Raw genomic sequence first — 27,087 nt, 5'->3', positions numbered from 1 at the left:
AAGACTAACACAGGAAATAAGCAAAAAACCAAAACCAAAAACAAATTATGTTATGCTGAAGCTGATTTTATTGCTATCTGGAGGCTGGAGCAGTAACTAGAGCAGTAACAAGAAATGGGACTTAAGACAGCTGAGCCCTTAACAGGGCTGGGATTTCCCAGGGAGAGGGGAGAGGGTTTAGGTTTCTGGGCATCTGGAAGAAGCAGAAAGCAGAGTGTAAGGAGACAGGGAAGAGGTGTACTGTTCACAAGGGGGTGGTAAGGCCACACTGCAGAGACGAAACAGTTTAGATGTAATGTGTGAGGCATCAGAGATTCAAAGAAGGTTTTTGAACAAAAGAGTGACTTAAGACACAGTGCTGAACAAAGGATTGATGTGGCAGCAGTATTCATTTTCAGTTGAAGGGGACACGGCTAGGGGCGTGGAGCGGAAAGAAGGATACTAGAGTCAGGCTTAGATACCAGGTCACCACTGTGGCACTAGCTGAGGGGCCTTGTGTACGTGACTTGACCTGGCTGAGCCTCTGTTTCTTCATCTGAAAATGGTATGTTAGAAGTTTCCGTCTGGGAGGATTAATCATTTACTAAATATTTTACTAGGTTCTTACAATGTGCCAGACACTCTGCTAGGTGTCAGGGGTACAAAAAAGGACAAGAAAAGACATAGTCTCTGTCTTCCAGGAACTTACCATCTAGTATAAGAGATAGACAATTTAAGAAGTCAAGAAACATTAAAAACCGCAAAGTGTGATAAGGTGATATTGTGAATAAGGTAGGCAGGAAGGGGATCAGGGAAAGTCTTTCTGAGGAATTAGAATTTATGGAGACCAGAGAATTGAGAAGGAAATAGGAGAACAGGAGTCTGAGACAAAAGGATGGTAGCAGGTCTCTCTGAAATAAATTATAGCAAAAACCTCACTAAGAAATTATGATGTATAGAGGGGAATATCTAAAATACAGCAACTGAAGAAACTGTGGTTTATCAGATCATTATCTGATAGGTCTTATTGCTTCTCAGAAATCACAGTAATGAAAACATGTAAACTACCAGTGCTTCACATTTAAAGCTTTTATTTTGAAAAATAAAATACAAAAGTCATCAAGTTGTAAATGTATGTGGTAATTCCTCAACTTCTCAGAAACAATACAATGAATTATTTAAATAATTAAGATATTTAATATTATCCACATCAATACATTTAAACAGGTACAAGTGTTCTACAAAACATTAGAACATGTACAGACAACCTATTCCAAGATGAAACTGCCCAATTTTGCTGACAGAATCCCATCTTTAAACCCTCCCCTTGAAAACAAAGTTTGTAATCTGGTAAGAAAAGATGAGGACCAGAGCAGTTTTAAGAGAAAGCACACATCCTCTCTGGGCTCCTTCTCCACAGGGCCGTGCCCGTAATCAGGATCAAGAGCACTGTACTCGGGAAGAAGCAGGTCACTCAGGAGGGTCCGAATGTGTGCTGACATCCCACCCTCTCAGTGGGAGGAGACTGGCAAATGAGAAGGAGATTCGGGCCATGGTACATATACTCCACTGATCTCAGCAGGGGACAGCCAGTCCTAGAAACAGCCAGTCCTAGAAACTTCTCTGCTGCTGAAAAGGCAGCAGTCTTCCCTAGGGCAAACAAACAGAATGTGTTACAGGTATGCAGTCAGTTTGTTCTCCCCTGCACGACACCGCCTCCTTTCCAGCTGTGGGCCTGGCACAAGCCAGGTAGACAGGTAGGGGGATGGACCATTATGAGAACAGCTGCCTCAGAAGGACTACCAGAGAGGCACACTCTCCCTCAGTCTGGGATGCTTTTAGATGCCTGCCAGTAGCTTCGATGTGCACCACAAAAGGATGGCAGCCAAAGCAAGGGCTGCTCCTGCCCTTTTTTTTTTTTTAATTAATTAATTAATTAATTAATTTATTTATTTATTTATTTATGGCTGTGCTGGGTCTTCGTTTCTGTGCGAGGGCTTTCTCTAGTTGCGGCAAGTGGGGGCCACTCCTCATCACGGTGCACGGACCTCTCACTATCGTGGCCTCTCTTGTTGCGGAGCACAGGCTCCAGACGCGCAGGCTCAGTAATTGTGGCTCACGGGCCTAGTTGCTCCGCGGCATGTGGGATCTTCCCAGACCAGGGCTCGAACCCGTGTCCCCTGCATTGGCAGGCAGATTCTCAACCACTGCGCCACCAGGGAAGCCTGCCCATTTCTAAATGACTGCAACTGTCATCTGCAATTGAAGCTACTGCAGGGGCACTGACAGGGACATCAAATGTCCAGGGGTCGAACATGCTGACTCAGTATGAAAAAGTGGATACTGAGATTCTTTAAAGGAAGCTTTAGGAAACACAGTGACTGTCGTTCATATGCCAAAGGGATCCAAAAGACAAGAGAAAGACTACGATTTGTCTTGAGATGCTTTGATGTCTTCCTAGCTTCTCCCGAGTCCTTCTCTCATTGCATGTGGGCACCTTCAAGCCTCGACAAGCAAACAAGGATGCAATGCTGCTGTGGAGGCCACTCAAGGCTGGAGTCAACTGACACTGCATTCTGTCTTGTAAAACAGCTGGTCAGTAATGAATCCCTGTATGCATGTTTCCAGGAGGGAATTTATCTACACTTTTGAAAGTATTTTTGAATAAACAAAATTATCCAAGGCCTGATAACGGCTGTTATACCTGTATGCCCATCGAGTTGAAGTCTACATTTAGCATTTGCTTCTTAGCAAAAAAGGCAATCATAATTCCTAAAACCTATGAATATTATTAACTTACTGCCATCCGTGATTTTGACATGGCATAGCAGCGTTCATATGCTTTTTCTATCTATAATCTATTAGCACACAGCAAGTCATAAAAACCTCTTATTCAAATCATATTATTCAATCTCAATTTTCTCAACAGCAGAAGAGGAATAATATCACCTACTTGCCAGAGTGGTTTGAAACTTGAATGAAATCATTCATATATATATATATATATGAATAATATATATATTTATTATAGATATCATATAATATATCCTATATCATTTATATACTATATATATATATGATGCTTGGTATTTTATACCTGGTATGGAGTACACACTCAATACATGGTTAATATATAAAATAAAAATAAAACAGCAAACAAAACTATAAGAAAAAAACAGATTTTATTTTTTACTTTTTTATAATAGGTTTTCTTTTTACATTTTATTTTAGTATTTTATTTTATTTTACTTTATTTTTTTTCCCACACTGCACGGCTGCAGAACCTTACTTCCCCGACCAGGGATCGAACCCTGCCCCCTGCAGTGGAAGCACGGAGCCCTAACCCCTTGACTGCTAGGGAATTCCCAGGAAAAATCATATTTTAAAGAAAGCTTTTCAAGTTCCAAATGATCTAAGGCATAACCAAAATATTCAGAGCAAAACAGAATCTTAAGAAAGTGTGGGATAGGGGTGTGAGGTCTGAGCAGCCATGTCAGGAGGTCTAGGTTCAGAAACCAGCCTTGTCACTAATTGGCTGGTATCCCTGGACATGCACCTGATGATTACTCAGATAGAAAGGGCCAATAAGTCCTGCTCCACACTGTAGCCTTTAACTACAACGAGACAACATAGGTTACAAACATTAAGACATCATAATGCATTAACATCAGCAAGGTTGAAAAACCAACCAGGCAACTCCCGAAAATATTAGCGCAAAAACATCTGCACATCCAGCACACAGAGGAAGCAGTACAGGGTGGTGAAAGAATCCCTGGCTGGATGTTAGGAGACGGTGCTCTTTAGCCTTGGGTTTTTCCGACCTATGATGTGACCTTGACAAATCCTCTCTCTAGGATCAGTTTCCTTATCAGTAAACAGGTGGTTGAGGTTGATGGTCTTCAGGTTTCTTTCAGCTAAAATATTTTATCATTTTAAACCCCTCCTCATACTGAAAATAATAACTAACACTGTTTGAGTGCTTACTATGTGCCAGGCTTCTGGCAGACATTATCATGGTTAATTCTACCACTCTCTTATTAACATCGTCCTCATTTTACAGATGCAGAAACTAAGACACAGAGAAGTTAAGTAACTAGCTCAATGCCACACATAGCCGAGATTCCAAAGCAGGTGAACTAACCCCAGGGCTGTGCCCTCCACCTGCCACGCTGCCTCCCGAGAGCCTAAGCAGTGAAACCCAAAGACCCAGCAATGTCCCCAACCTCACCTCAAGTATGCAAGAGGTTCCTGGCTCTGCTATTCCACTTGCTCAGTCTGTGGAAGGAAGCAAAAGATGTTTTAACGTTGGTTAGCATGAGAAGTGACTGCTCTCATCAAAAAGGTGTAGCTTGCAGGCTGTGATCAGAGACTTTCTAATGAATTCCATCTGCTACTGTTGTATAATAAAGAAGATGACTGGTCTTTGGCTCTCGTTCCTGGTAGGGAGACTCTAAATCCTTGGAATTTTCCAGGTAACAGGAGTGTCTTTATTATTCATGAGCCCCTTAGATCATACCTGAGTTTCTGCTAAGAGATGAGATGACTCAGGAGGGGGGCTGGTCACCAGGAAGACCAACCTGTGATTTGAGGGTTGGGGCTCTGAGCCAGCCCAGCTTCTGGGAAGGGGACGATGACTGGGCATTGAGTCCAATTCCATGCCAATGAGTCAATCAATCATGCCTATGTACTTAGACTTCAGTAAAAACTCTGGATGCCGAAGTTCAGTGGAGCGCCCTGGTTGGTGAACACGCTGATGTGTTCTGAGAAGTACACTGATTCCACAGGGAATGGGCACAGAAACTCTGAGTCTGAGACTCTCCCAGACCTTGTCCTATGTGTCTCTTCATTTGGCTGGTCTTGAATTGTTTCCTTTATAATAAAACTATCTTTTTTTTTTTTGGCCACACCGTGTGGCTTGCGGGATCTTAGTTTCCCCACCAGGGATCGAATCCGGGCCCCCGGCAGTGGAAGTGCAGAGTCCTAACCACTGGACGCCAGGGAATTCCCAAGACTATAATCTTAAGTATAGCACTTTCCTGAGTTCTGTCAGAATTCTAGCTAAATGTAATCCTGAGAGTTCTGTGGGCTTCAGTTTTCTCATGTATTAGACATTAAATCAAAGCCTTTTATAGGCTTTTTTCTAGTATGTGTGTGATACATTAAATGAAACTAACCAGAACGGGGCTTGAAGTGCCTATATTAAGTCTTTTGCCCAATTTTTTATTACCTTTTCCTTATTTATTTGTAGGAATTCTCTATACTGATGAATCTTTTGTTTCAAAAATTTCCCCCCCTTAAGGTATCCTTTTTTACTGTCTTTATGATGCTTTCTAATAAGTAAACGTTCTCAATTTTAATGTAGTCCAAATTCTCCATTTTAAAATTAATGATCCATAAAAAGAAACAAAATTGAGTTATTTGTAGTGAGGTGGATGGACCTAGAGTCTGTCATACAGAGTGAAGTAAGTCAGAAAGAGAAAAACAAATACCATATGCTAACACATATATATGGAATCTAAAAAAAAAAATGGTTATGAAGAACCTAGGGGCAGGACAGGAATAATGATGCAGATGTAGAGAATGGACTTGAGGACACAGGGAGGGGGAAGGGTAAGCTGGGACAAAGTGAGAGAGTGGTATGGACTAATATATACACTACCAAATATAAAATAGATAGCTAGTGGGAAGCAGCCGCATAACACAGGGAGATTAGCTCGGTGCTTTGTGACCACCTAGAGGGTTGGGATAGGGAGGGTGGAGACGCAAGAGGGAGGAGATATGGGGATATATGTATATGTACAGCTGATTCACTTTGTTATAAAGCAGAAACTAACACACCATTGTAAAGCAATTATACTCCAATAAAGATGTTTAAATAAATTAATTAATTAAATTAAGTTAATGATCAGTATTTTTTATAACTCACTTAAGAAATCCCTCCCTCTTAAGGTCATGAAGATATTCTCCTTTATTGCCTCCTAGAAACTTTATTATTTTGCCTTTCACATTTAGGCCTATAATCAACCTGGAAATGATTTTTATGTATGCTGTGAAGCAGGGGTGTCCCTTTAGTTTTAGTCTCAAATTCCCTTTCTTGACTCCTTCAGACTTACTATGCAAAACGGCCTTTGGATTTGACATTTCTTCAAGACTCTGCCTCTTGGATTATTCTCTGGCTCCAGTTACCATAGCCTGTAAGTGAGTGACAACTTGTTCACGAATCCATCCAGGTTTCTGGCACATCTTGCCCAGCCAAGGCTCAGGGCCCCTGTGCCCCTTTGTCTGCAAAAGTTGATCAGAGTCTTTTGGATAGATAAGGAGTTCCTTTGAGAAGATCTTTTTTTTTTCTCTGACTCTTGAGGCCTTATTTCAATTTCTCACACATAAAAGTAGTTCAGTAGACATTTGTTGAATAAATGACTGAATGGATGGATTAAAATTAAATATATGTTAATAAGCATATACCATGAAAGTAGTTTAAAATACTCAAGTAATATGTATCAGTTATTGATGGTTGTTATGAGACAAGGATCTGAGAAGACAGAGCCTTCAATCCTGGTGTGAGACACAGCTGCTCTTACAGAGAAGCCCATGTATTCTAGGCTTGCTTTAGGCAACACGACTTCACACAATCTGCGAGGTTCCCCTCAACAACCCAGATCTGGAACACTTTTAGAAACTGAGTTCAGTGCTGGGTCTTCATTTCCTATTAACAAGCGAATCACTGATAGCAGCAGCCTGGAGGCAACATGTATTATCACCATGCTGGACAGGGAAGTCTTCTGCTGGACTCAGGCTGTAGTCATTGATTTCTTCCCACTACTACATAGGAATGGCAGGTGATGCGCTCACGCAGGACACTCTGGGCTACTCTAGGCCTGTCGGCCGTAACATCACCTATTTCTCTTCAACTCAAGAAACAATATTGGAATCCAAGCAAGTGACAGTGTGACATTACAAGGAGAACTCTGGATCTGTTTGAATTAATTTTTTAAAAAGTAGAAGTTATAAACTTCAAACTCATACCATCCATTACCAACTTGGGGGACTTAGCAGTTGAGGGCCAATGGCTGTGTGTATAATGTATTCACAAGTCTTCTAGGCTCCAAATGAGAAAAATGAAAAGGCCATGGATGTACATGTAATAAGAACAAAGGGTAGCTGTACATTTTTATTTCAAGTTAGGTATCAGAAGCCTGGAGCAGATTCACCAAGGCAGGCTCCTTATATGTGGAATACTGTGTGGCTTGTGAGCGACCTCAAGCAATCAGATTTTAGTTATCAATAAAGTATTTCCCTACTTTTGGAAGACACTGAGCCCTCTGAAATTCAGACTGTGTTAAATTGTTAAATTTAACAAATCTGCTTAACACAGATTGTTAAAACCAACAATTACCAGAAGCCAGTCTTTCTGTCTTTTTTTTTGTTTTTTAACATCTTTTTTGGAGTATAATTGCTTTACAATGGTGTGTTAGTTTCTGCTTTATAACAAAGTGAATCAGCTATACATATACATATATCCTCACATATCCTCCCTCTGGCGTCTCCCTCCCACCCTCCCTATCCCACCCCTCTAGGTGGTCACAAAGCACTGAGCTGATCTCCCTGCAGAAGCCAGTCTTTCTACCACCAGCACATAGCATTATCTCTTTGAAAAGATTACTTCAATGCAAGAGCCAATCTATTATTGTATATCAAGAGGAGGAAGCAGACACAGTACCTGAGGTTTTCCTTTAAGAAATTCAGGTAGCTGAAATTCTCCTTTATAGACCTGGAAAAACAAAGCCAAGTATGAGTTTAAGGAAACAGGTACTGTCATCATCACTTTGGGAGGCTTGCAAGGACTGATAGTGGATGGGTTCACTGCTTCAGTCTTGGCAAGTTGTTTTTTTTTTTTTTTTAAATTATAGGGACAGGAGATGGATCACTAGGGGTGAGAGGAGGGTGTTTACATTTATTTATTTATTTATTTTTGGCTGCGTTGGGTCTTCGTTGCTGTGCGCGAGCTTTCTCTAGTTGCGGCAAGCAGGGGCCACTATTCATCGCGGTGCGCGGGCCTCTCACTGTCGAGGCCTCTCTTGTTGCGGAGCACAGGCCCCAGACGCGCAGGCTCAGTAACTGTGGCTCACGGGCCCAGGTGCTCCGCGGCATGTGGGATCTTCCCAGACCAGGGCTCGAACCCGTGTCCCCTGCATTGGCAGGCGGATTCTTAACCACTGCGCCACCAGGGAAGCCCCTTGTCAAGTTTTAGAACAGGAGGGAAGCCCGTCAGTTCAGAAGCAGCCTGAGTTGAGGACTGAGTGAAATCCCTATTCACTCTGACCCCACCTGCTCTACTGTTGCCTGGGTGCTCCCAAATTGTGGGCTGGCTGGGAGAGGGCGTAGAGTCTCTGAAGAAGAAAGAAAAGCATCCTAACATTCCAAGTTCCAATCATTTTAGCTGAGAGAGAAAGCAAGCCCTAGGCCTTCTCTCTCCAGCAACCAACACAGAATTCACATAATTTAGGAATAGGCTCCTCCTGATTTCCTTCTGACATCTCCAACCTTACAACTCTGGATTAATTCAGCTTTACTTTTCTTAATGTACCCAATATTCCCATAATAATTTGAATATTAGGTGGTTCTTAAAATGATACATACTTTTAACCTTGTAAAATCTTATAATCAAAAACTTACTCTTTTCAACATATAAAATTATGTTTCTAATAGCAGCAATAATTAGGAAATAGTTTTTTAAAAGATGTGTAAGATCTTTACATAGAAAACTATAAAATATTATTGAGAGAAATTAAAAACCAAATAAATAGAGAGACAAACCACTTTCAGGGATTGTAACATTCAACATAGTAAAGCTGTCCATTCTCCTCAAAGGATTTCCAATAAAAATTCTAGCATGCTTTTTGGGGTAGGGGTAATTTCAAGCTGATTGTAAAAGTTTTACGGAAATGCATAGGGCCAAGAATAATCAAGGTAATCTTAAAAAGAACAAAGTGGAAGGACTTATTCTATCATAATAGAATATTATACAGCTATACATACAAAAAACGCAGCTATAATCAAGACGGTAAGGTTTTGGCACGAGGATAGACAAATATATTAATAAAACAAAATGAAGAGTCCAGAAACAGACCCCCATTTAGAGATAACTGGTTTATGACAAAGGTGGCACTGCAGAGCAGTACAGTTAGAACGAATAAATAAATGTGTTTATGTATATAATGATATACCATACTGCAATTTTAAAAATGAACTACTACTAAACCAACAATGTAGATGAATCCCAACACATAATGATGAGGAGAAACAAGCCAGATCTCAAAAAATAATATACGATTGACACATGTCTCCATTTAAAACTTTTAAAGCTCAAAAGTAGGCAAAGCAACTCTGATGTTAGAAATTGGGATACTGTTTACTCTGGGGAGGAGCAGGGTGGTAGTGATTGGGAGGGGGATGAGAGAGGCTTCAGGGTGCTGGTAATTTCCTGTCTTGATATGGGTAGCAATTATAAAGATGTGTTCATTTTGTGATCATTTATTGAGCTATGACTTGGATACTTTTCTCTATGTATGTTATACTTCAATAACAAAACTGAACAAATTAAGCCAGTAGCTTAGGAATTTACTACACTCGCTCTGTCTTGCTCTCTCACACACACATACACACACACTTTAAGTGCAAAGATATTTGTTTCAACACTGTCAACAACAGAAAAAAACTGGGAACTATTCATGTCAATCAAGAGTGAAGAAGGTCTCCATCAGCTACAGTTTGATAACTGCTGGACTCGAGAAACTACAGGAAGAAACTATGGATTGTCATTGGGGAGAGAGTCACTGGGTAGCCCCTCAGAGCACAAAGAAATCTTCTAAATGGTGAATACTAAAGCCCAGAAACCTAAAGGATTTTTACTTGGTTATAAGATGACTGATCCACTTCTAAAAGTAGCAGTATTCCTTCTGAGATTGAGAGAATGAATGCACTGTTTTCCTGTCTCTTTCTCTGCAATTTCTGAAACCTGGTCTATTCTTTAGGGTCTCTGCTACAGTTCTAGGAAGGCTAAATTAAAGCAGAGAGAAGAGGCTTATGCATAAGATATTTCTTTAGCTATGCATCGCACTGGAAGCTGAGGTGAGTGCAGGATAACAACAATGTAGCTGCTAGGAGTGTCTCGAAACCTTCACACCCTCAAAGAGTCCCAGGTCACTGGAGGGCTGGCCTAACTTCTCCCTGAAGAATCTGCATGTCAGAATCCTGTTTGCTTTACTCCAGTACCACAGTCCAGAGATTGTTCCAGCTTTCTTCATTTCCCCCCAGTTTTACTGAGATATAATTGACATATAACACTGTATTACTGTTCCAGCTTTCTGATGTAGGAAGTGTGTGTGTATCATGTTAACACTGACTTCCACTGTGCCTGTCTCCACTATCTGTGGGACAAGCAGACACTATATCCAAAGCAGGGGCTCAAGCCATTAGAATAGGTTTTTTGTTTTTGCTTTTTACCAGATTCTCAAGTGTCTTTCCTTCTCCCTCTACTCAGGGAACTGAGTCCCAACCCCCATCCTCCAAGCCTCTAAGCATAAGCTGCCCAGGCCTAGGGTCCTGTGCCTTGGCTCCTTTACCGAACCAGAACAAGTGTGTTTGCCCCAGTGCCTCTTCCAGTGTTAGTGGGTTTGGTCCCTAAGAAACTTTTCTTATATTCCTCACATCCTCTCAGAAACCAACTCTCCTCTCTCTTAGGTAGCCTCTTCTGCTAGAATTCAAGCAGAAGGTTCAACGCAAGGCCACGGGGTCATACAGCTAGTCAGCGGCAGAGTGAGGCTCAGAAGGCCCTGGCTCAACCCATTATATTAGCCCAATGAGCATGGCCCATTATACCACGCTCTTTGCATTTTACTACTATTAGCAAATCTGACTGTTACATTTTCCCTTCTCTTTTTGGTTTGTTGTAAGGCATGACAGAAAATACGAGTGGGAACATTAAATATTACAAGTGTCTTCCAGAAATCAACAGTTCCAGAGAGGTAAGGCTTATATGAAGGGGGGGAAAAACCAAAACCTTAAATATGTGATGTTACAAATGTAATAAAAAAAAAAGGGGGGGTTCAGGATAAGACATCAGACAAAAGGCTCAATCAAAAAATAAGTGGGAAGCTGTCTCCTCTCATTATCCTTTAGGGAAAAAATGCTTCAAAAGTTAGGAACTACAGTACTGACAAAAAGAACACTTTCTACTGACAAAGCAGTTCCTATTTAGTGCAGGAAACCAAGTATGGCATCACTTAATAAAAACAGCAAAGTCGGGAGTGGAATTTCCTCTGGCTAAAGGAACAGTGTTTCTGGACATACTAATCTCTGGTACTAATGAACTGAGGATTTTGCTAGACAGAAATGAGCTAAGCAGTCAGAATCCAAATGCTCCTACAGAGCCCTCCCACCTCAAGCACTGAAGAACAACAAGGAAACAAAAGTAGGCTTCTGATTTAGAGGGTGCATTGGCAATAAAAATAATACGAACAGCAGCTAAACGTTATTATTTTCTCTGCATCAGGTTAGTGTTGAGCATGCGTTTCACATTTATCACCTTATCAAATCCCACAATCTCCTGAGGGAGGTATTTTTCTCTTTTTACAGATGAAGCAACTGAGGCACAGAGAAATTAAGTTAATTTGTCCAGTGTAGTGAAATGGGAGGCTACTGTACCATGATGGGGCTTAGATTTTAAAAGGGCCATCCTAATTGCTCTGTTTAGACTGTAAAGGGCCAAGGGCAGAAGTGCGGAGGCAACAGCAGTAATCCAGACAAGACAGGATGACAAGGAGGCAGCGGTGGAGGTGGTGAGAAGTGGTACGTTTGTGGATTTTTTTTCCCTAATCATGTCTAGATTTCCTAACAGACTGGATGTGGAATGTGAGAGAGCAGAGGGGAGTCAAGGATGACTCCAAGGTTTTTGGCCTAAGCAACTACCAACTGGAAATATGAAGTTGCCATCAACTCAGTTGGGAAAGGTTCTGGATATAGCAGATTTTCAGGGGTTCAATTTCAGAAATGTTAAGCTTCAGATGTCTATTAGACAATAAATGAAAATGTCAAGTAGCCAGTTAGATATACAAATCTAGGGTTCATGGAAGAGGTCTGGGCTGGGATCTATAAATTTGAGAATCATCAACTTATAGATGGTATTTAAAACTTGATACCTGATGAGATAAGCCAGGTGCTCAGGGTAGAGAGAGAAGAGCCGAGGACCTAAGACTGAGATATGGGGGAATCCTAACATTAAGAGGTCAAGGAGAAAAGGAAGAATCAGCAAAGAAGACTGAGAAGAGGCCACCAATGACACAGAAGGAAAAATTTAAAAAGTGGTGTCTAGAAGCCAGGTGAAGGAAACATATCAAGGAGGGAGTAATCAATTGTATCAAAAGAGGCTGGGAGACAAGATGATAACTGACCATTGGCTAAGCAACGTGAAGGTCACTGTCACCTTGACAAGAGCAAATTAAGTAGAATGGTAGTTGTGAAATTCTGAATGGAGTGAATGTAACAAAAAATAGAGGGAGTGGAACTGGAGACAGGAGTACAGAAAACGAGCTTTTAAGTAAAGGGAAGCAAAGAAATGGAATGGCAGTGGCAGGGCACCTGGCATAAATGTAGGGGTGTGTGTGTGCGCGCGCATGTGTGTGTGTGTGTGTGTGTGTGTGTGTGTGTGTGTGTGTGCGTTAAGATAGAAGAGTTAAAGGCATATTTGTTTGTTGATGGGAAAGATTCTGCTGGAATGCAAAATGTGATGATGCAGGAAACAGGGAGATGGGCTTGGGTACACAGGGGAGGAAACGCCTTTGGATAGGAACATGTTCAGATGTTCACTTCTGTTACACAGACTTTCTATTATGACAGATGAGGATATTAGGTTGTAATACTTCCCTTCCTCTAGTCTCTCAAAACTTACACAATAATTTTTGTTTAAAGCCACATTCTGTAAGTCTTCATTATTATGACAATATAAATACCACAGTTACATTTTCTTACACAATTTGTGCTGTTTTAGCTAGAGTTAATAATTGCCTCATATACTTTTTAAATTAATAGACTTTATTTGTAGAGCAGTTTTAGGTTTACAGAAAAAATTGAGTTGAAAGCACAGTCCCCATATACTTCCTCTCCCTCTCCTACAGTTTTCCCCAATTATTAACATCCTGCGTTACTGTGGTACATTTGTTACAATTAACAAACCAGTATAGATATACTGTTATTAACTGAAGTTTTAGTTTGCACTAGGGTTCACTCTCTGTGTTGTACTTTCTATGGGTTTTGACACATGTATCCACCATTACAGTAGCACACAGAATAGTTCCACTAGCATAAAAATCCCCTGTGCTCCATCTATTTAGCCCTCCCTACCTTCCCCCAATCTTTTTACTATCTCCATAGAGTTGGAATCATACAGTATGCAGCCTTTTGATTGGCTTCTTTCACTTAGCAATATGCACTTAAGGTTCCTCTATGTATTTTTGCAACTTGATAACTCACTTCTTTTAATCATTGAATAATGTTCCATTGTCTGGATATTTATTTACACATTCACCTACTGAAGGACATCTTGGTGGCTTACAAATTACAAGTTCTAGCAATTATGAACAAAGCTGCTGTAAACATCTGTGTACAGGTTTTGTGTGAACATAAGTTTTCAACTCATGTGGGTAAATACCAAGGAATGTGACCGCTGGATTACAAGGTAAGTGTATGTTTAATTTTATAAGAAACTGCCAAGCTGTCTTCCAAGTGGCTGTACCATTTTGCATTCCCGCCAGCAGTGTATGAGGTTTCTGTTACTCCACATCCTCACAATGATATGGTGGTGTCAGTGTTTTGGATTTTGGCCATTCTACTAGGTGTGTAGCTGTATCTCGTTGTTTTAATTTGCATTTTCCTAATGACATACAATGTTGAGCACCTTTTCATATGCTTAGTTGCCACTGGTATATTTTCCTTCGGCAAGGTGTGTCTATTCAGATCTTTTGCCCATTTTCCCCGTTTTCCCTTTCTTTCTTTCTTCTAAAAATTGAGGTATATCCCCGCGGGGGCCCGGCACACAGTGGCTGCAAACAGCAGCCTCCTCAGTAGTGTGTGCAGCCTGTTGCCTGTATGCGTTGCCCTAGGGGACCTGGGAGACAGCCCCTTCCAGTGGACATTAACGACTGGCATGCTGTCCCCACTCTAGGCTCCAGACAGGTATGCGCGGTGCCTTTGGAAAGCCCCAGGGCACAGTGGCCAGGGTCCACACAGGCTAAGTCATAACGTCCATCTGCACCAAGCTGCAGAACAAGGAGCATGTGCTTGAGGCCCTCTGCAGGGCCAAGTTAAGTTCCCTGGCTGCCAGAAGATCCACATCTCCAAGTGCGGATTCACTGAGTTTAACGCAGATGAATTTGAAAACATGGTGCCAGAAAAGCGGCTCATCCCAGAAGGCTGTGGGGTCAAATACATCCCTAATCGTGGCCCCTGGACGAATGGCGGGCCCTGCACGCATGACAGCCTTGGCACTGTCCCCTCCTTACTCATGCCCACCAATAAATCCTACTTTCCTGTCAAAAAAAAAAAAAAATTGAGGTATAGTTGATTTACAGTATTACATAAGTTTCAGGTGTACAACATAGTGATTCATAATTTTTAAAGATTATACTCCGTTTATAGTTATTATAAAATGTTGGCTATATGCTCTGTGGTGTACAATGTATCTTTGTAACTTATTTATTTTACAATAGTAGTTTGTACCTTTTAATCCCTTACCTCTATCTTGCCCCGCCCCCCTTCCCTCTCCCCACTGGTAAGCAGTAGTTTGTTTTCCATATCTGTGAGTCTGTTTCTTTTCGTTATATTCTCTAGCTTGCTTTATTTTTTTTGGTTCCACATATAAGTGATAATATACAGTATTTGTCTTTTTGCATGTCTGAAAATGTCTTTATCTTATCCTAACACCTGGCTGAAAGTTCATCTGGTTATATAATTCTAGGATATAGTAATTTTCTCTCTGAAATTACGGCATTGCTCCATTGTCTTCTATTTTCCCATGTTTCTGTTGACAAGGCTGGTATCATTCTAATTCCTGGTCCTTTGTATGTGACCTTTGTTTTCACTCTGCAAGACTTAAGAATTTTCTCTTTATCCCTGGTGGTTCTATAATTTTATAATAAGGTGCCTTGATGAGGCTCATTTTCTTCACTCATTGGTACTGGAGATGCATGTCCTTCTGTTCTTGGGAATATCCTTAAATTATTACTTTGATAATTTCCCACTCATCATTTTCTCTATTTTTCTTGGACTCCGATTAGTCAAATGTTAGGCCACTTGAATTAAGCCTCTAATTTTTTTTTCCTCTCCAAGTCATCTCTTGGTCTTTTTGTTCTACTTTTTTTTTTTTAAATAAATTTATTTATTTATTTATTTATTTATTTATTTATGGCTGCATTGGGTCTTCGTTGCTGTGTGCGGGTTTTCTCTGGTTGTGTCGAGCGGGGGCTACTCTGTTGCAGTGTGTGGGCTTTTCATTGCAGTGGCTTCTCTTGCTGTGGAGCACGGGCTCCAGGCGCGCGGGCTTCAGTAGTTGCAGCAGGCAGGCTCAGCAGTTGTGGCTCGTGGGCTCTAGAGCACAGGATCAGTCGTTGTGGTGCATGGGCTTAGCTGCCCCGCGGCATCTGGGATCTTCCTGGAATAGGGCTTGAACCCGTGTCCCCTGCATTGGCAGGTGGATTCTTAACCACTGCGCCACCAGGGAAGTCCCTGTTCTACTTTTTAAGAACGTTAATTATAGTTCATTTACGTTTCTTTTGCTCTTTACACTTTGTTTCCTCTGAGGTTCTTTTTTATCTTTCTTTTAGTCTCTTTCATGTTAGAGATGTTCTACAAACGTCCAGTGAGTCTTGGCTATGAAGCAGAGTTCTGTTTATGAGGGTTGAGTCTAATTTCAGGTATACTTCCTCAGCCAGCTTTTTTTTGGTCAGGGTTCTCCATGTATCATGTTTGTAGGCTTTTTTGGGGGGGTAGTTAAGAACGTAGAGAAAGCACCACAATCTCTTACCTTGGTACCAGCATTCTTCAGCTGGGTAGAGGTAGAGGATTGAGGCATCATCTAATGATAATTTATTTTTTCAGAAAGCAGAGTTTCAGTTAATGCTCTGGTTTTCAATTTGGAGCCCTAACTCTATTCCTAACGTCCCTATTTTCCCTCTAAGAGAATGCACTTCTTCTGCAAGGGGAGGGGAAGGGTGGTGATCTGGAAGTCTAACTGCTCTATACAGACTTTCGATCTCTCTCTTTTTAGTATCAGACCTCATCCCCCTCCCCTAATACCTGATGTTTCCAAATCCCTGAGCTTTTGTAGGGTTCAGGGTGAACTGGCTTGTTTCTTGTTCCTCTGCTTGCATATAAATTCAGCTATCTTCCACTCTGCTAAGTCATTTCTATTCCTACAACAGCTTTCCATCTTCATATATTATGTTTTAGTGGTGACAAACGGGTTTGGGGTCTCTAGTTTGGTGGTCTCTGCAAAGCTGGAGATAGAAAAGGAGAAGAGGTGCTAAAATTAAAGGACCCAACAGTACTTAGTTTTAAAGAAACATGTGGTGAGGGTGTACTCATAGTATGTATGTTCTCTGAGGTCCATGTGAGTAACGTGTGGCTGGAAGCTTTGCAGAAGCTGGAAACCATTATTTATAAGACTGCTAAGTAAAGGAACACATTACTACTGGAAAAGGAATTCTATGTTATGCAGAGAAAAAAGATAAGAAGGAGAGATGTGTACTTCCCATAACCTTTAGCTGTATTGTTAACTATTCGCAAGACACTGGAGCTGAGGGAAAAGGACTAAGGGGTTTTTTTTAACCACTCCCTTCCAAGCTCTAACATTTTGCGATTCTCAAAGAAGTTTCTCAAAGCCTGAATACCACAAGGAATACTTTCTCAGTTCCACCCTTGCCCCCTCTAGCAGGCCTCCTGGTCTGTGTCTAACAATTTGTAAAGATTACCACACTGCTCTTGATCTTCTCACAGAGCAAAACACTAAACAAGGTCTAAAAGAAATGCATATAAAAATGTGAGGTCCGCATATTTAACCCTGCCTTATAGCTTTTACTTGTGATAGTGATAGCACGCTTCCATTTGAGAGGTTTTGGCTGGTGACGTATACCATTTCAAAAGAAATAAGTCAAATAGAAAAGTAAATTGTATTTGCTGTTTTGGGTTTATAGACTAAAGTCAGATTCAAATTTCTGGAGTGAGATATAATTAACTCTGTTATAAGCGAAGCCTTCAATTGTGGAATTACCTAGACTACAGAGCTAGAGAAGGGAGGAGAATTTATCTAAGCTGCCTGTGAAGTTTCAAAAACCCAAGAAAGAAGGGGTTCTGAATACTGGCTGAAGCAAGCAATGCATCATTCTTGTTACTTGTCCTCAGGCCACTTTCAGCTTTCTTACAAGATTAATCAGCCACTGACCAACTATGCCCAGTATCACCTCACCTGTTACCACAGCCTCACCTGTAGTAATAGTTTACAATTAAGGTGTAAGCAAAAGTCTCCAAGCAGCTAAAATGGGTGTCGTTAACACACTTGAAGACTGCAGATCCAGTCCTCCATTAGGTCCCTTTTCCTTTACACAGTTTTAACCATCGTAAGTTATCTGGTCTCAACATGTAGCCATCAGATACAGCAAACAGGAAGGCAATGGGCAAGTACTGATAACTGAGAAGTGACAAATGAAACAAAGGAAGACACAGAAATTATAAAAGGCAGACAGGAAGCCTTGAGTTCTTTAAGAAAGGGACCAACAGTTCTATATCCTATATAAAGAGAAGATGGGCATTTTTCTCTTTATAACACATACAGTAATTTCCTTTGGATGAAATGAAAATTTAAATTATGATCAATTATTTATTTAAGAAGGTAAAGAAATATGTCATCAAAATGCAGAGGAATTCTACACCAAAATATTAAGGTTTGGTCTTAAATGGGACAAATCTGTCCAGAAACCTGACTTTCTAGAATGATGGGTTCCCCAAGGGTTTCAGACAGTCAAGCTTCTACAATTTACAGGAGAAAGTGTCAGACATGTTATGAGGCCTAACTCTGAATCTGGCTTGATCTTATGGAGAATATTAAACTTTTTCTAAATTATTTTCATGCTAAAAGTGTTTGTGGCCACATTCCCTTAGATTGAGCCCCCAGGATCCCTGCTTCTGGTATCCATGACATGTGTAATCCCCTTCCTTTAAGTGTGAGCTGGATCTAGTGACTTGCTTCTAACAACTAGAATATGGCAAAAGTGATGGGATGTTATTTCTGAGATTAGGTCACAAAAGTGTTTCTTCTGTCTTGGGTACTCTTTCTTGCTTATTTGATTGGAAGGAAGCCAGCTGCATGTTGTGAACTGCCTTCTAGAGAGGCCCAAGCGGCAAAAGAACTGATATCTCCAGCCAACGGCCAGCAAGGACCTGAGGCCTGCCCACACTCACAGGAGGGAGTTTGGAAAGGGATCCTCTCCCAACTGAACCTTGAGATGACTGCAGTCCTGGCTCACGGTTTGACCACACCCTCACGAAAGACCTTGACCCAAGGTATCTAGATAAACTGCACCTGGATTCCTAATCTACAGAAACTGGGAGATAATACATTTGTTGTTTTAAGCTAATTACCCTAAATTTTAGGGTAATTTGCTATGGTTAAGTAAATAACTAATACAGATTTTGGTGTCATAAGTGGGGTGATAATGTAACAAACACCTAAAATGTGGCAGAAGTTTTGGAACTGGGCAGGAGGAGGTAGCTAGAGGGACTTTAAGGAGAGCAGCAGTAAAAGCCTAAATTGACATGAATTGCAGTAGATTTTAGACGTTGAGGAGGCTACCTGCGCAGGTTTTAAGGAATGCAGGGACACCTGATTAGACACTAGAGGCAGGGGGATCTTATAACACAGTAACAGAAAGTTTAGCAACCCTGTCAGCTGCAGTTATACAGAAAGTAGAAAATGAGCCAAACGAACTGGATGGTCCAGCTAAGGAAACTTCCAAGCAAAGTATTGAAGGTATCACTAGGTTTCTTCTTGATAATTATAGTAAAATATGCAAGAGAAGAGAGATATTGAGGGAAACACTGTTTAAAAAAAAAAAAAAAAAAAAGGAGCCATGAGTTGCTGGTTTTGAAATGGGTTTGAAAATTCTTAGCCTTGCCATCTTCAATGCTAGAAGCGTAGCGCTGTCACATTTCTTTCACTGATTTTGCTTCCAATGTCATATCACCTTCTCTGCCTTTTAACTCTCCTGCCTCCCTCTTATAAGGACCCTTGTGATTACACTGGGCCCACCCAGGTAATACAGGATAATCTCTTCATTTAAGATTCCTTAGTTACATGTACAAAGTCCCTTTTGACATATAAGGTAATGAACGTGTTTACAGATTCCAGGGATTAGGACATGGAAATCTTTAGGGGACCATTATTCAGGTTATAATCAATAGATAAATAATTACTATACTTGGAATCCCATTTATAAATAGGATCACAGGGTTGAATAAAATGCTATAGAAATGAAATGGTTCTTACACATAAACAAAAAGCCCGTACATGTATATTTAAATTTTAAAACAATGACTTATGTAGGAAATGCTCTTATTCTTAGAGATGTGTGCTGAAGGAGCATAATATCTGCAACTTTCAAATAATTCAACAGCAAACAAAACAAAACAAAAGAAATCATGTGTGTATACATGTACATAGAGAGATGAAGCAAATATGGCAAAATTTTAACTAATGAATCTGTTACAGGTATACAGATGTTTTCCAAATTTTTCTATAAGTATGAAAAAGTTGGGAAAAAATCAGAGAGATCAAAACAATTTTCAACAGAACAAATATATTAGCCTTAGAAAGCTCATTAGATTATAAGAAATATATAATTTGTGAAGGGGCTGAAATTGAGGATTAAACTCAGGGGTTGGCATCCTACTCTGTAAAAGGCCAGAGAGTAAATATTTTATGCTTTGTAGGCTACAGTCACTTTCCCAACTATTCAACTCTGCTTGTGTAGTGTGAAAGCAGACATAGACAACATGTAAATAAATGAGTGTAGTGTGTTCTACTAAAACTTTATTTATAAAACAAGTGGCAGGCCAGATTTGGCCTGTAGGCTGTGAAGTACCAATTGCTGATTTAACTCAAAACATTCTTTCAAAATAAGAGAATTTTAAACAATCTCCAGAAACACATACTAATGACCATACTATGTGCACTGCAGACTTTAAGGTGTTGCTTTTGCTCATTGTTTTCTTCGAAGTGTATGTGTGTACATATAAATTGTTTTGCTCAAAGTGTAGGTACATATACACATATGTGTACACACACACACACACACACACACACACACACACACACTCTTTCTCTCTCTCTCTAAGGGTTAAAAGATTAGTCTCATAACCCCTGGTTGTGAATTCAAATTTCACTGTAAGCTCAGACCTAATTTATTCCTCCTTTCTGTAAACTCACTGTAAACTCTATAATATAGTTAATCCTTCCTCTCTCCCTCCCTCCTTCTCTTCCCTCCCTCCCTCTCTCCCTTCCTTCCCTCCCTTCCCTCTTTCTTCTTGCCATCCTCTTTCCAAGTGTGCTCAAGTGCACAGAATTGGATTATTCATAATCCTCAGTTCATGACAAACTTTCATCACTGGTCCATGCTTGGCCTGCTGTTATTTGTTATGCAATTCATTATTTTTATTAATAGACAGAGCATTCCCCCTTGAGAAACAATGACTTGATAGTTTCACATGCAGAGAAAACACAACTCCAGCCAGATATGATAATGTAGTAAGGAATCTAGATTTTGAAATTTACATCTTTAATCCCACTGGGCTCTTGTGGCCCACTAGAGACTCATTATCTCTAAAACACAAATATGAAACAGCTGATAACATGTATGTTTACATATTCTCATTTGTCTTAAAATATTTTGGCAGCTTTGCAAGTCTCAGACTAGGCCCCTGAAGCATTCAATAATCTTGTGCTAGAAACAACGGACAAATGTTATTAATACTATACTCTCTATATCAAGAAGAAAAAATATTAATCAGCTCAGAAGCATGATCTGCTCCTCCAATAATGTTTTTTTAAAAAAGTGTATTGCACATTTTTCTCAAGTGCGCATGGAACATTCTCCAGGATAGATCATATCTTGGGTCACAAATCAAGCCTTGGTAAATTTAAGAAAATTGAAATCATATCAAGTATCTTTTCCGACCACAACGCTATGAGACTAGATATCAATTACAGGAAAAGATGTGTAAAAAATACAAACACATGGAGGCTACACAATACACTACTTAATAACGAAGTGATCACTGAAGAAATCAAAGGGGAAATCAAAAAATACCTAGAAACAAATGACAATGGAGATACGACGACCCAAAACCTATGGGACGCAGCAAAAGCAGTGCTAAGAGGGAAGTTTATAGCAATACAAGCCTACCTCAAGAAACAGGAAACATCTCGAATAAACAACCTAACCTTGCACCTAAAGCAATTAGAGAAAGAAGAACAAAAAAACCCCAAAGCTAGCAGAAGGAAAGAAATCATAAAGATCAGGTCAGAAATAAATGAAAAAGAAATGAAGGAAACAATAGCAAAAATCAATAAAACTAAAAGCTGGTTCTTTGAGAAGATAAACAAAATTGATAAACCATTAGCCAGACTCATCAAGAGAAAAAGGGAGAAGACTCAAATCAATAGAATTAGAAATGAAAAAGGAGAAGTAACCACTGACACTGCAGAAATACAAAAGATCATGAGAGATTACTACAAGCAACTCTACGCCAATAAAATGGACAACCTGGAAGAAATGGACAGATTCTTAGAAATGCACAAACTGCCGAGACTGAACCAGGAAGAAATAGAAAATATGAACAGACCAATCACAAGCACTGAAATTGAAACTGTGATTAAAAACCTTTCAACAAACAAAAGCCCAGGACCAGATGGCTTCACAGGTGAATTCTATCAAACATTTAGAGAAGAGCTAACACCTATCCTTCTCAAACTCTTCCAAAATATTGCAGAGGGAGGAACACTCCCAAACTCATTCTATGAGGCCACCATCACCCTGATACCAAAACCAGACAAAGATGTCACAAAGAAAGAAAACTACAGGCCAATATCACTGATGAACATAGATGCAAAAATCCTCAACAAAATACTCGCAAACAGAATCCAAGAGCACATTAAAAGGATCATACACCATGATCAAGTGGGGTTTATCCCAGGAATGCAAGGATTCTTCAATATACGCAAATCAATCAATGTGATACACCATATTAACAAATTGAAGGAGAAAAACCATATGATCATCTCAATAGATGCAGAGAAAGCTTTCGACAAAATTCAACACCCATTTATGATAAAAGCCCTGCAGAAAGTAGGCATAGAGGGAACTTTCCTCAACATAATAAAGGCCATATATGACAAACCCACAGCCAACATCGTCCTCAATGGTGAAAAACTGAAACCATTTCCACTAAGATCAGGAACAAGACAAGGTTGCCCACTCTCACCACTATTATTCAACATAGTTTTGGAAGTGTTAGCCACAGCAATCAGAGAAGAAAAAGAAATAAAAGGAATCCAAATCGGAAAAGAAGAAGTAAAGCTGTCACTCTTTGCAGATGACATGATACTATACATAGAGAATCCTAAAGATGCTACCAGAAAACTCCTAGAGCTAATCAATGAATTTGGTAAAGTAGCAGGATACAAAATGAATGCACAGAAATCTCTTGCATTTCTATACACTAACAACGAAAAATCTGAAAGTGAAATTAAGAAAACACTCCCATTTACCACTGCAACAAAAAGAATAAAATATCTAGGAATAAACCTACCTAAGGAGACAAAAGACCTGTATGCAGAAAATTATAAGACACTGATGAAAGAAATTAAAGATGATACAAATAGATGGAAAGATATACCATGTTCCTGGATTGGAAGAATCAACATTGTGAAAATGACTCTACTACCCAAAGCAATCTACAGATTCAATGCAATCCCTATCAAACTACCACTGGCATTTTTCACAGAACTAGAACAAAAAGTTTCCCAATTTGTATGGAAACACAAAAGACCCCGAATAGCCAAAGCAATCTTGAGAACGAAAAATGGAGCTGGTGGAATCAGGCTCCCTGACTTCAGACTATATTACAAAGCTACAGTAATCAAGACAGTTTGGTACTGGCACAAAAACAGAAATATAGATCAATGGAACAGGATAGAAAGCCCAGAGATAAACCCACGCACATATGGTCACCTTATCTTTGATAAAGGAGGCAAGCATATACAGTGGAGAAAAGACAGCCTCTTCAATAAGTGGTGCTGGGAAAATTGGACAAATACATGTAAAAGTATGAAATTAGAACACTCCCTGACACCATGCACAAAAATAAACTCAAAATGGATTAAAGACCTAAGTGTAAGACCAGACACTATCAAACTCTTAGAGGAAAACATAGGCAGAACACTCTATGACATACATCACAGCAAGATTCTTTTTGACCCAGCTCCCAGAGAAATGGAAATAAGAACACAAATAAACAAATGGGACCTAATGAAACTTAAAAGCTTTTGCACAGCAAAGGAAACCATAAACAAGACCAAAAGACAACCATCAGAATGGGAGAAAATATTTGCAAATGAAGCAACTGACAAAGGATTAATCTCCAAGATTTACAAGCAGCTCATGCAGCTCAATAACAAAAAAACGAACAACCCAATCCAAAAATGGGCAGAAGACCTAAATAGACATTTCTCCAAAGAAGATATACAGATGGCCTACAGATACATGAAAGAATGCTCAACATCATTAATCATTAGAGAAATGCAAATCAAAACTACAATGAGATATCATCTCACACCGGTCAGAATGGCCATCATCAAAAAATCTAGAAACAATAAATGCTGGAGAGGGTGTGGAGGAAAGGGAACTCTCTTGCACTGTTGGTGGGAATGTAAATTGATACAGCCACTATGGAGAACAGTATGGAGGTTCCTTAAAAAACTACAAATAGAACTACCATACGATCCAGCAATCCCACTACTGGGCATATACCCTGAGAAAACCATAGTTCAAAAAGAGTCATGTACCAAAATGTTCATTGCAGCTCTGTTTACAATAGCCAGGACATGGAAGCAACCTAAATGTCCATCGACAGATGAATGGATAAAGAAGATGTGGCACATATATACAATGGAATATTACTCAGCCATAAAAAGAAATGAAATGGAGGTATTTGTAATGAGGTGGATGGAGTTAGAGTCTGTCATACAGAGTGAAGTAAGTCAGAAAGAGAAAAACAAATACAGTATGCTAACACATGTATACGGAATCTAAGAAAAAAAAAAGCCATGAAGAACCTAGTGGCAAGACGGGAATAAAGACACAGACCTACTAGAGAATGGACTTGAGGATATGGGGAGGGGGTGGGGTGAGATGTGACAGGGTGAGAGAGTGTCATGGACATATATACACTACCAAACGTAAAATAGATAGCTAGTGGGAAGCAGCCGCATAGCATAGGGAGATCAGCTCGGTGCTTTGTGACCACCTAGAGGGGTGGGATGGGGAGGGTGGGATGGGGAGGGTGGGAGGGAGGGAGATGCAAGAGGGAAGAGATACGGGAACATATTGTATATGTATAACTGATTAACTTTGTTATAAAGCAGAAGCTAACACACCATTGTAAGGCAATTATACTTCAATAAAGATGTTTAAAAAAAATAAATAAATAAATAAAAAAATAAATAGATATGCTAAAAGGTAAAAAAAAAAAAAAAAAAAGTGTATTGACTTTTGGGTGAAGTTGGACACGATGGATTGGAATGTAAATTGAATTGTGAACATGTAGTAACTATAGGAACCTCTACAGAAAGCAGTATAAATATAACAATTATAGCATTAGGACTTTGATTTCCTGGGGAGAAAAGTTTAGCATGCAGAATGATTAAGAAATCGCATCATTTTACTATGGGACACTTATCAGGCAAGAATGCTAAGTCATTTCTATTCAAAGGTAACTGTAATGAACATAGTTTTCAGAAACAATGAAGGATAGTTCATACAAGTACAGTCAATAATAATTTCATCAATTTCCTTCACTGGGGTGCTTTTTCCTTCTTTTCTCAAACTAGGGAACTTTTTTTTTTTTTTTTTAAATTTATTTATTTATTTTTGGCTGTGTTGGGTCTTCGTTTCTGTGCGAGAGCTTTCTCCAGTTGCGGTGAGCGGGGGCCACTCTTCATCGCGGTGCGCGGGCCTCTCACTGTCACGGCCTCTCTTGTTGCGCAGCACAGGCTCCAGACGCGCAGGCTCAGTAGTTGTGGCTCACGGGCTTAGTTGCTCCGCGGCATGTGGGATCTTCCCAGACCAGGGCTCGAACTCGTGTCCCCTGCGTTGGCAGGCAGATTCTTAACCACTGCGCCACCAGGGAAGCCCCTCAAACTAGGGAACTTTTACTTATCCTTTAAACATGAGAATCCAGTAGGGCCATTTCTGTGTCCACATGGCATCCCAAATACCCTACTTCTATGGCAGTTATCACGTTGAATTATAGTTAATTACAGATCTATTTTCAGCATACTTCTTAAGGAGAAGGATAAACCTTTAATCATCTGTATATCCTGGATCCAGGGATGAACACAGTTGGATAAAAAAAAGAAATGAATGAAGAGATCCTTTCATAGTGGTCTCCATTTTTACAGATGATGGACTGAGAACAGTTTCTGAGGCCAACTTACAGTATACACTGAGCAGAGAAGCAGAAGAAGCAACTCCATCTGGCCCTCCCTGATTTGAACCTGCTGACCCTTCAGGGCTACATATGACATTACCTTATAGAATACTGTTATTCATTCTATTCAGTTCTACTGTTAGAAATAAAATAACTCAAGAATTTAAAATTATTTTTTGATAAGAAATTACATAGCTTTTTGAAAAAGTGTTCCCTTTTGTTTAATTGCACTTTGAAATGTTCATGAAGGAACCAATTGGTGCCAAGTAGCCAAAAAAAAAAGGTAGAAAATCTAAGAAATTCTCCCTGGCCCCAACATTAGTAAGGCTTATAATGTGTGTGTGTGTGTGTGTGTGTGTGTGTGTGTGTGTGTGTGTGTACATATGAATGAAAGAATATAGCACATTTTCAAAGACCTCTAATCATGATCTCTTTTTCTTGCCTCGAAGGCCATTCTAGAAAAAGCATGTTGCAGATACAAGTGCTTTGCCTTATTTTCCTTTTTAAAAATGGGGGGCTTCCCTGGTAGCGCAGTGGTTAAGAATCCACCTGCCAATGCAGGGGACATGGGTTCGAGCCCTCGTCCGGGAAGATCCATGCCGCAGAGCAACTAAGCCCATGTGCCACAACTATTGAGCCTGCATGCCACAACTACTGAAGCCCGCGCACCTAGAGCCCATGCTCTGAAACAAGAGAAGCCACCGCAATGAGAAGCCCGCGCACTGCAATGAAGACTCAACGCAGCCATAAATAAATAAATAAATAAATAAATAAATAAATAAATAAAATGGACACGATGAGAAAAGGAAAGCAAGGCTAGGACAATCATATTCTGTGTAGAGAAGCAGACCTGTAAAGCAAAGGGGAGGCTAAGAACAAGGAAGTATGTCACACCTTCACTCCATTAAGATATTTAGTTAAACTAGATTGAAGAGCTCAAAATCAGTACTGCGGCAGAAAGACAGAAAACAAAATCTGATTTACTTAACAGAGATTGGTAAGTGTTGAAATCAGTGAAAAGGAGACCAAACCCTGTGTGTGCATGTATTTCTCCCGCTGTACATCTCCACATAGCAGTAGTTTTACTCTTTGTGGCTGCCCGGGATTTGAATCCCCTTCCTACATTTAGGAAATGCCTCACAAGTCTCGGTAGGAGACAAATCTTGTCTCCTGTATCAAAACTACAAACAACACATACATGCCCTGTTTCATATCTCCTTCTATATAATTAATAATAATTATAATAATTTTTCAAGGTGATTTTTTTCATTATTTTTTTTTAATTCAGGGCTATAT

At 40.0% G+C, this 27,087-nt stretch overlaps 1 protein-coding gene and 1 pseudogene across 4 annotated transcripts in view; one reads left to right on the top strand and one right to left on the bottom strand.

The window, feature by feature from the left end:
* Positions 1-1,053: 1,053 nt before the first annotated feature.
* Positions 1,054-27,087, bottom strand: part of TPST1 (tyrosylprotein sulfotransferase 1) — a 132,730-nt gene continuing 106,696 nt past the window's right edge. For 2 of the 4 annotated variants that reach the window (XM_036825969.1, XM_036825968.1), the window contains exons 4-6: positions 7,700-7,750; positions 4,208-4,254; positions 1,077-1,629 (exon numbers count right to left, since the gene is read on the bottom strand). In XM_036825969.1, coding sequence (XP_036681864.1) covers positions 4,237-4,254; positions 7,700-7,750 — 69 coding nt within the window. In that variant the 3' untranslated portion in view covers positions 1,077-1,629; positions 4,208-4,236. Of the gene's footprint in view, positions 1,630-3,307; positions 3,894-4,207; positions 4,255-7,699; positions 7,751-27,087 lie in introns of those variants that run through there. The other 2 variants (XM_036825967.1, XM_036825970.1) reach the window with 2 other exon arrangements.
* On the top strand, positions 14,042-14,156 carry LOC118882169 (annotated as a pseudogene).

This window comes from Balaenoptera musculus, chromosome 15 (genome assembly GCF_009873245.2).
Source record: "Balaenoptera musculus isolate JJ_BM4_2016_0621 chromosome 15, mBalMus1.pri.v3, whole genome shotgun sequence".
Lineage (NCBI taxonomy): Eukaryota > Metazoa > Chordata > Mammalia > Artiodactyla > Balaenopteridae > Balaenoptera > Balaenoptera musculus.
The sequence above is the reverse complement of the archived record's forward strand: the minus strand, read 5'-3'. Positions and strand labels throughout refer to the sequence as shown.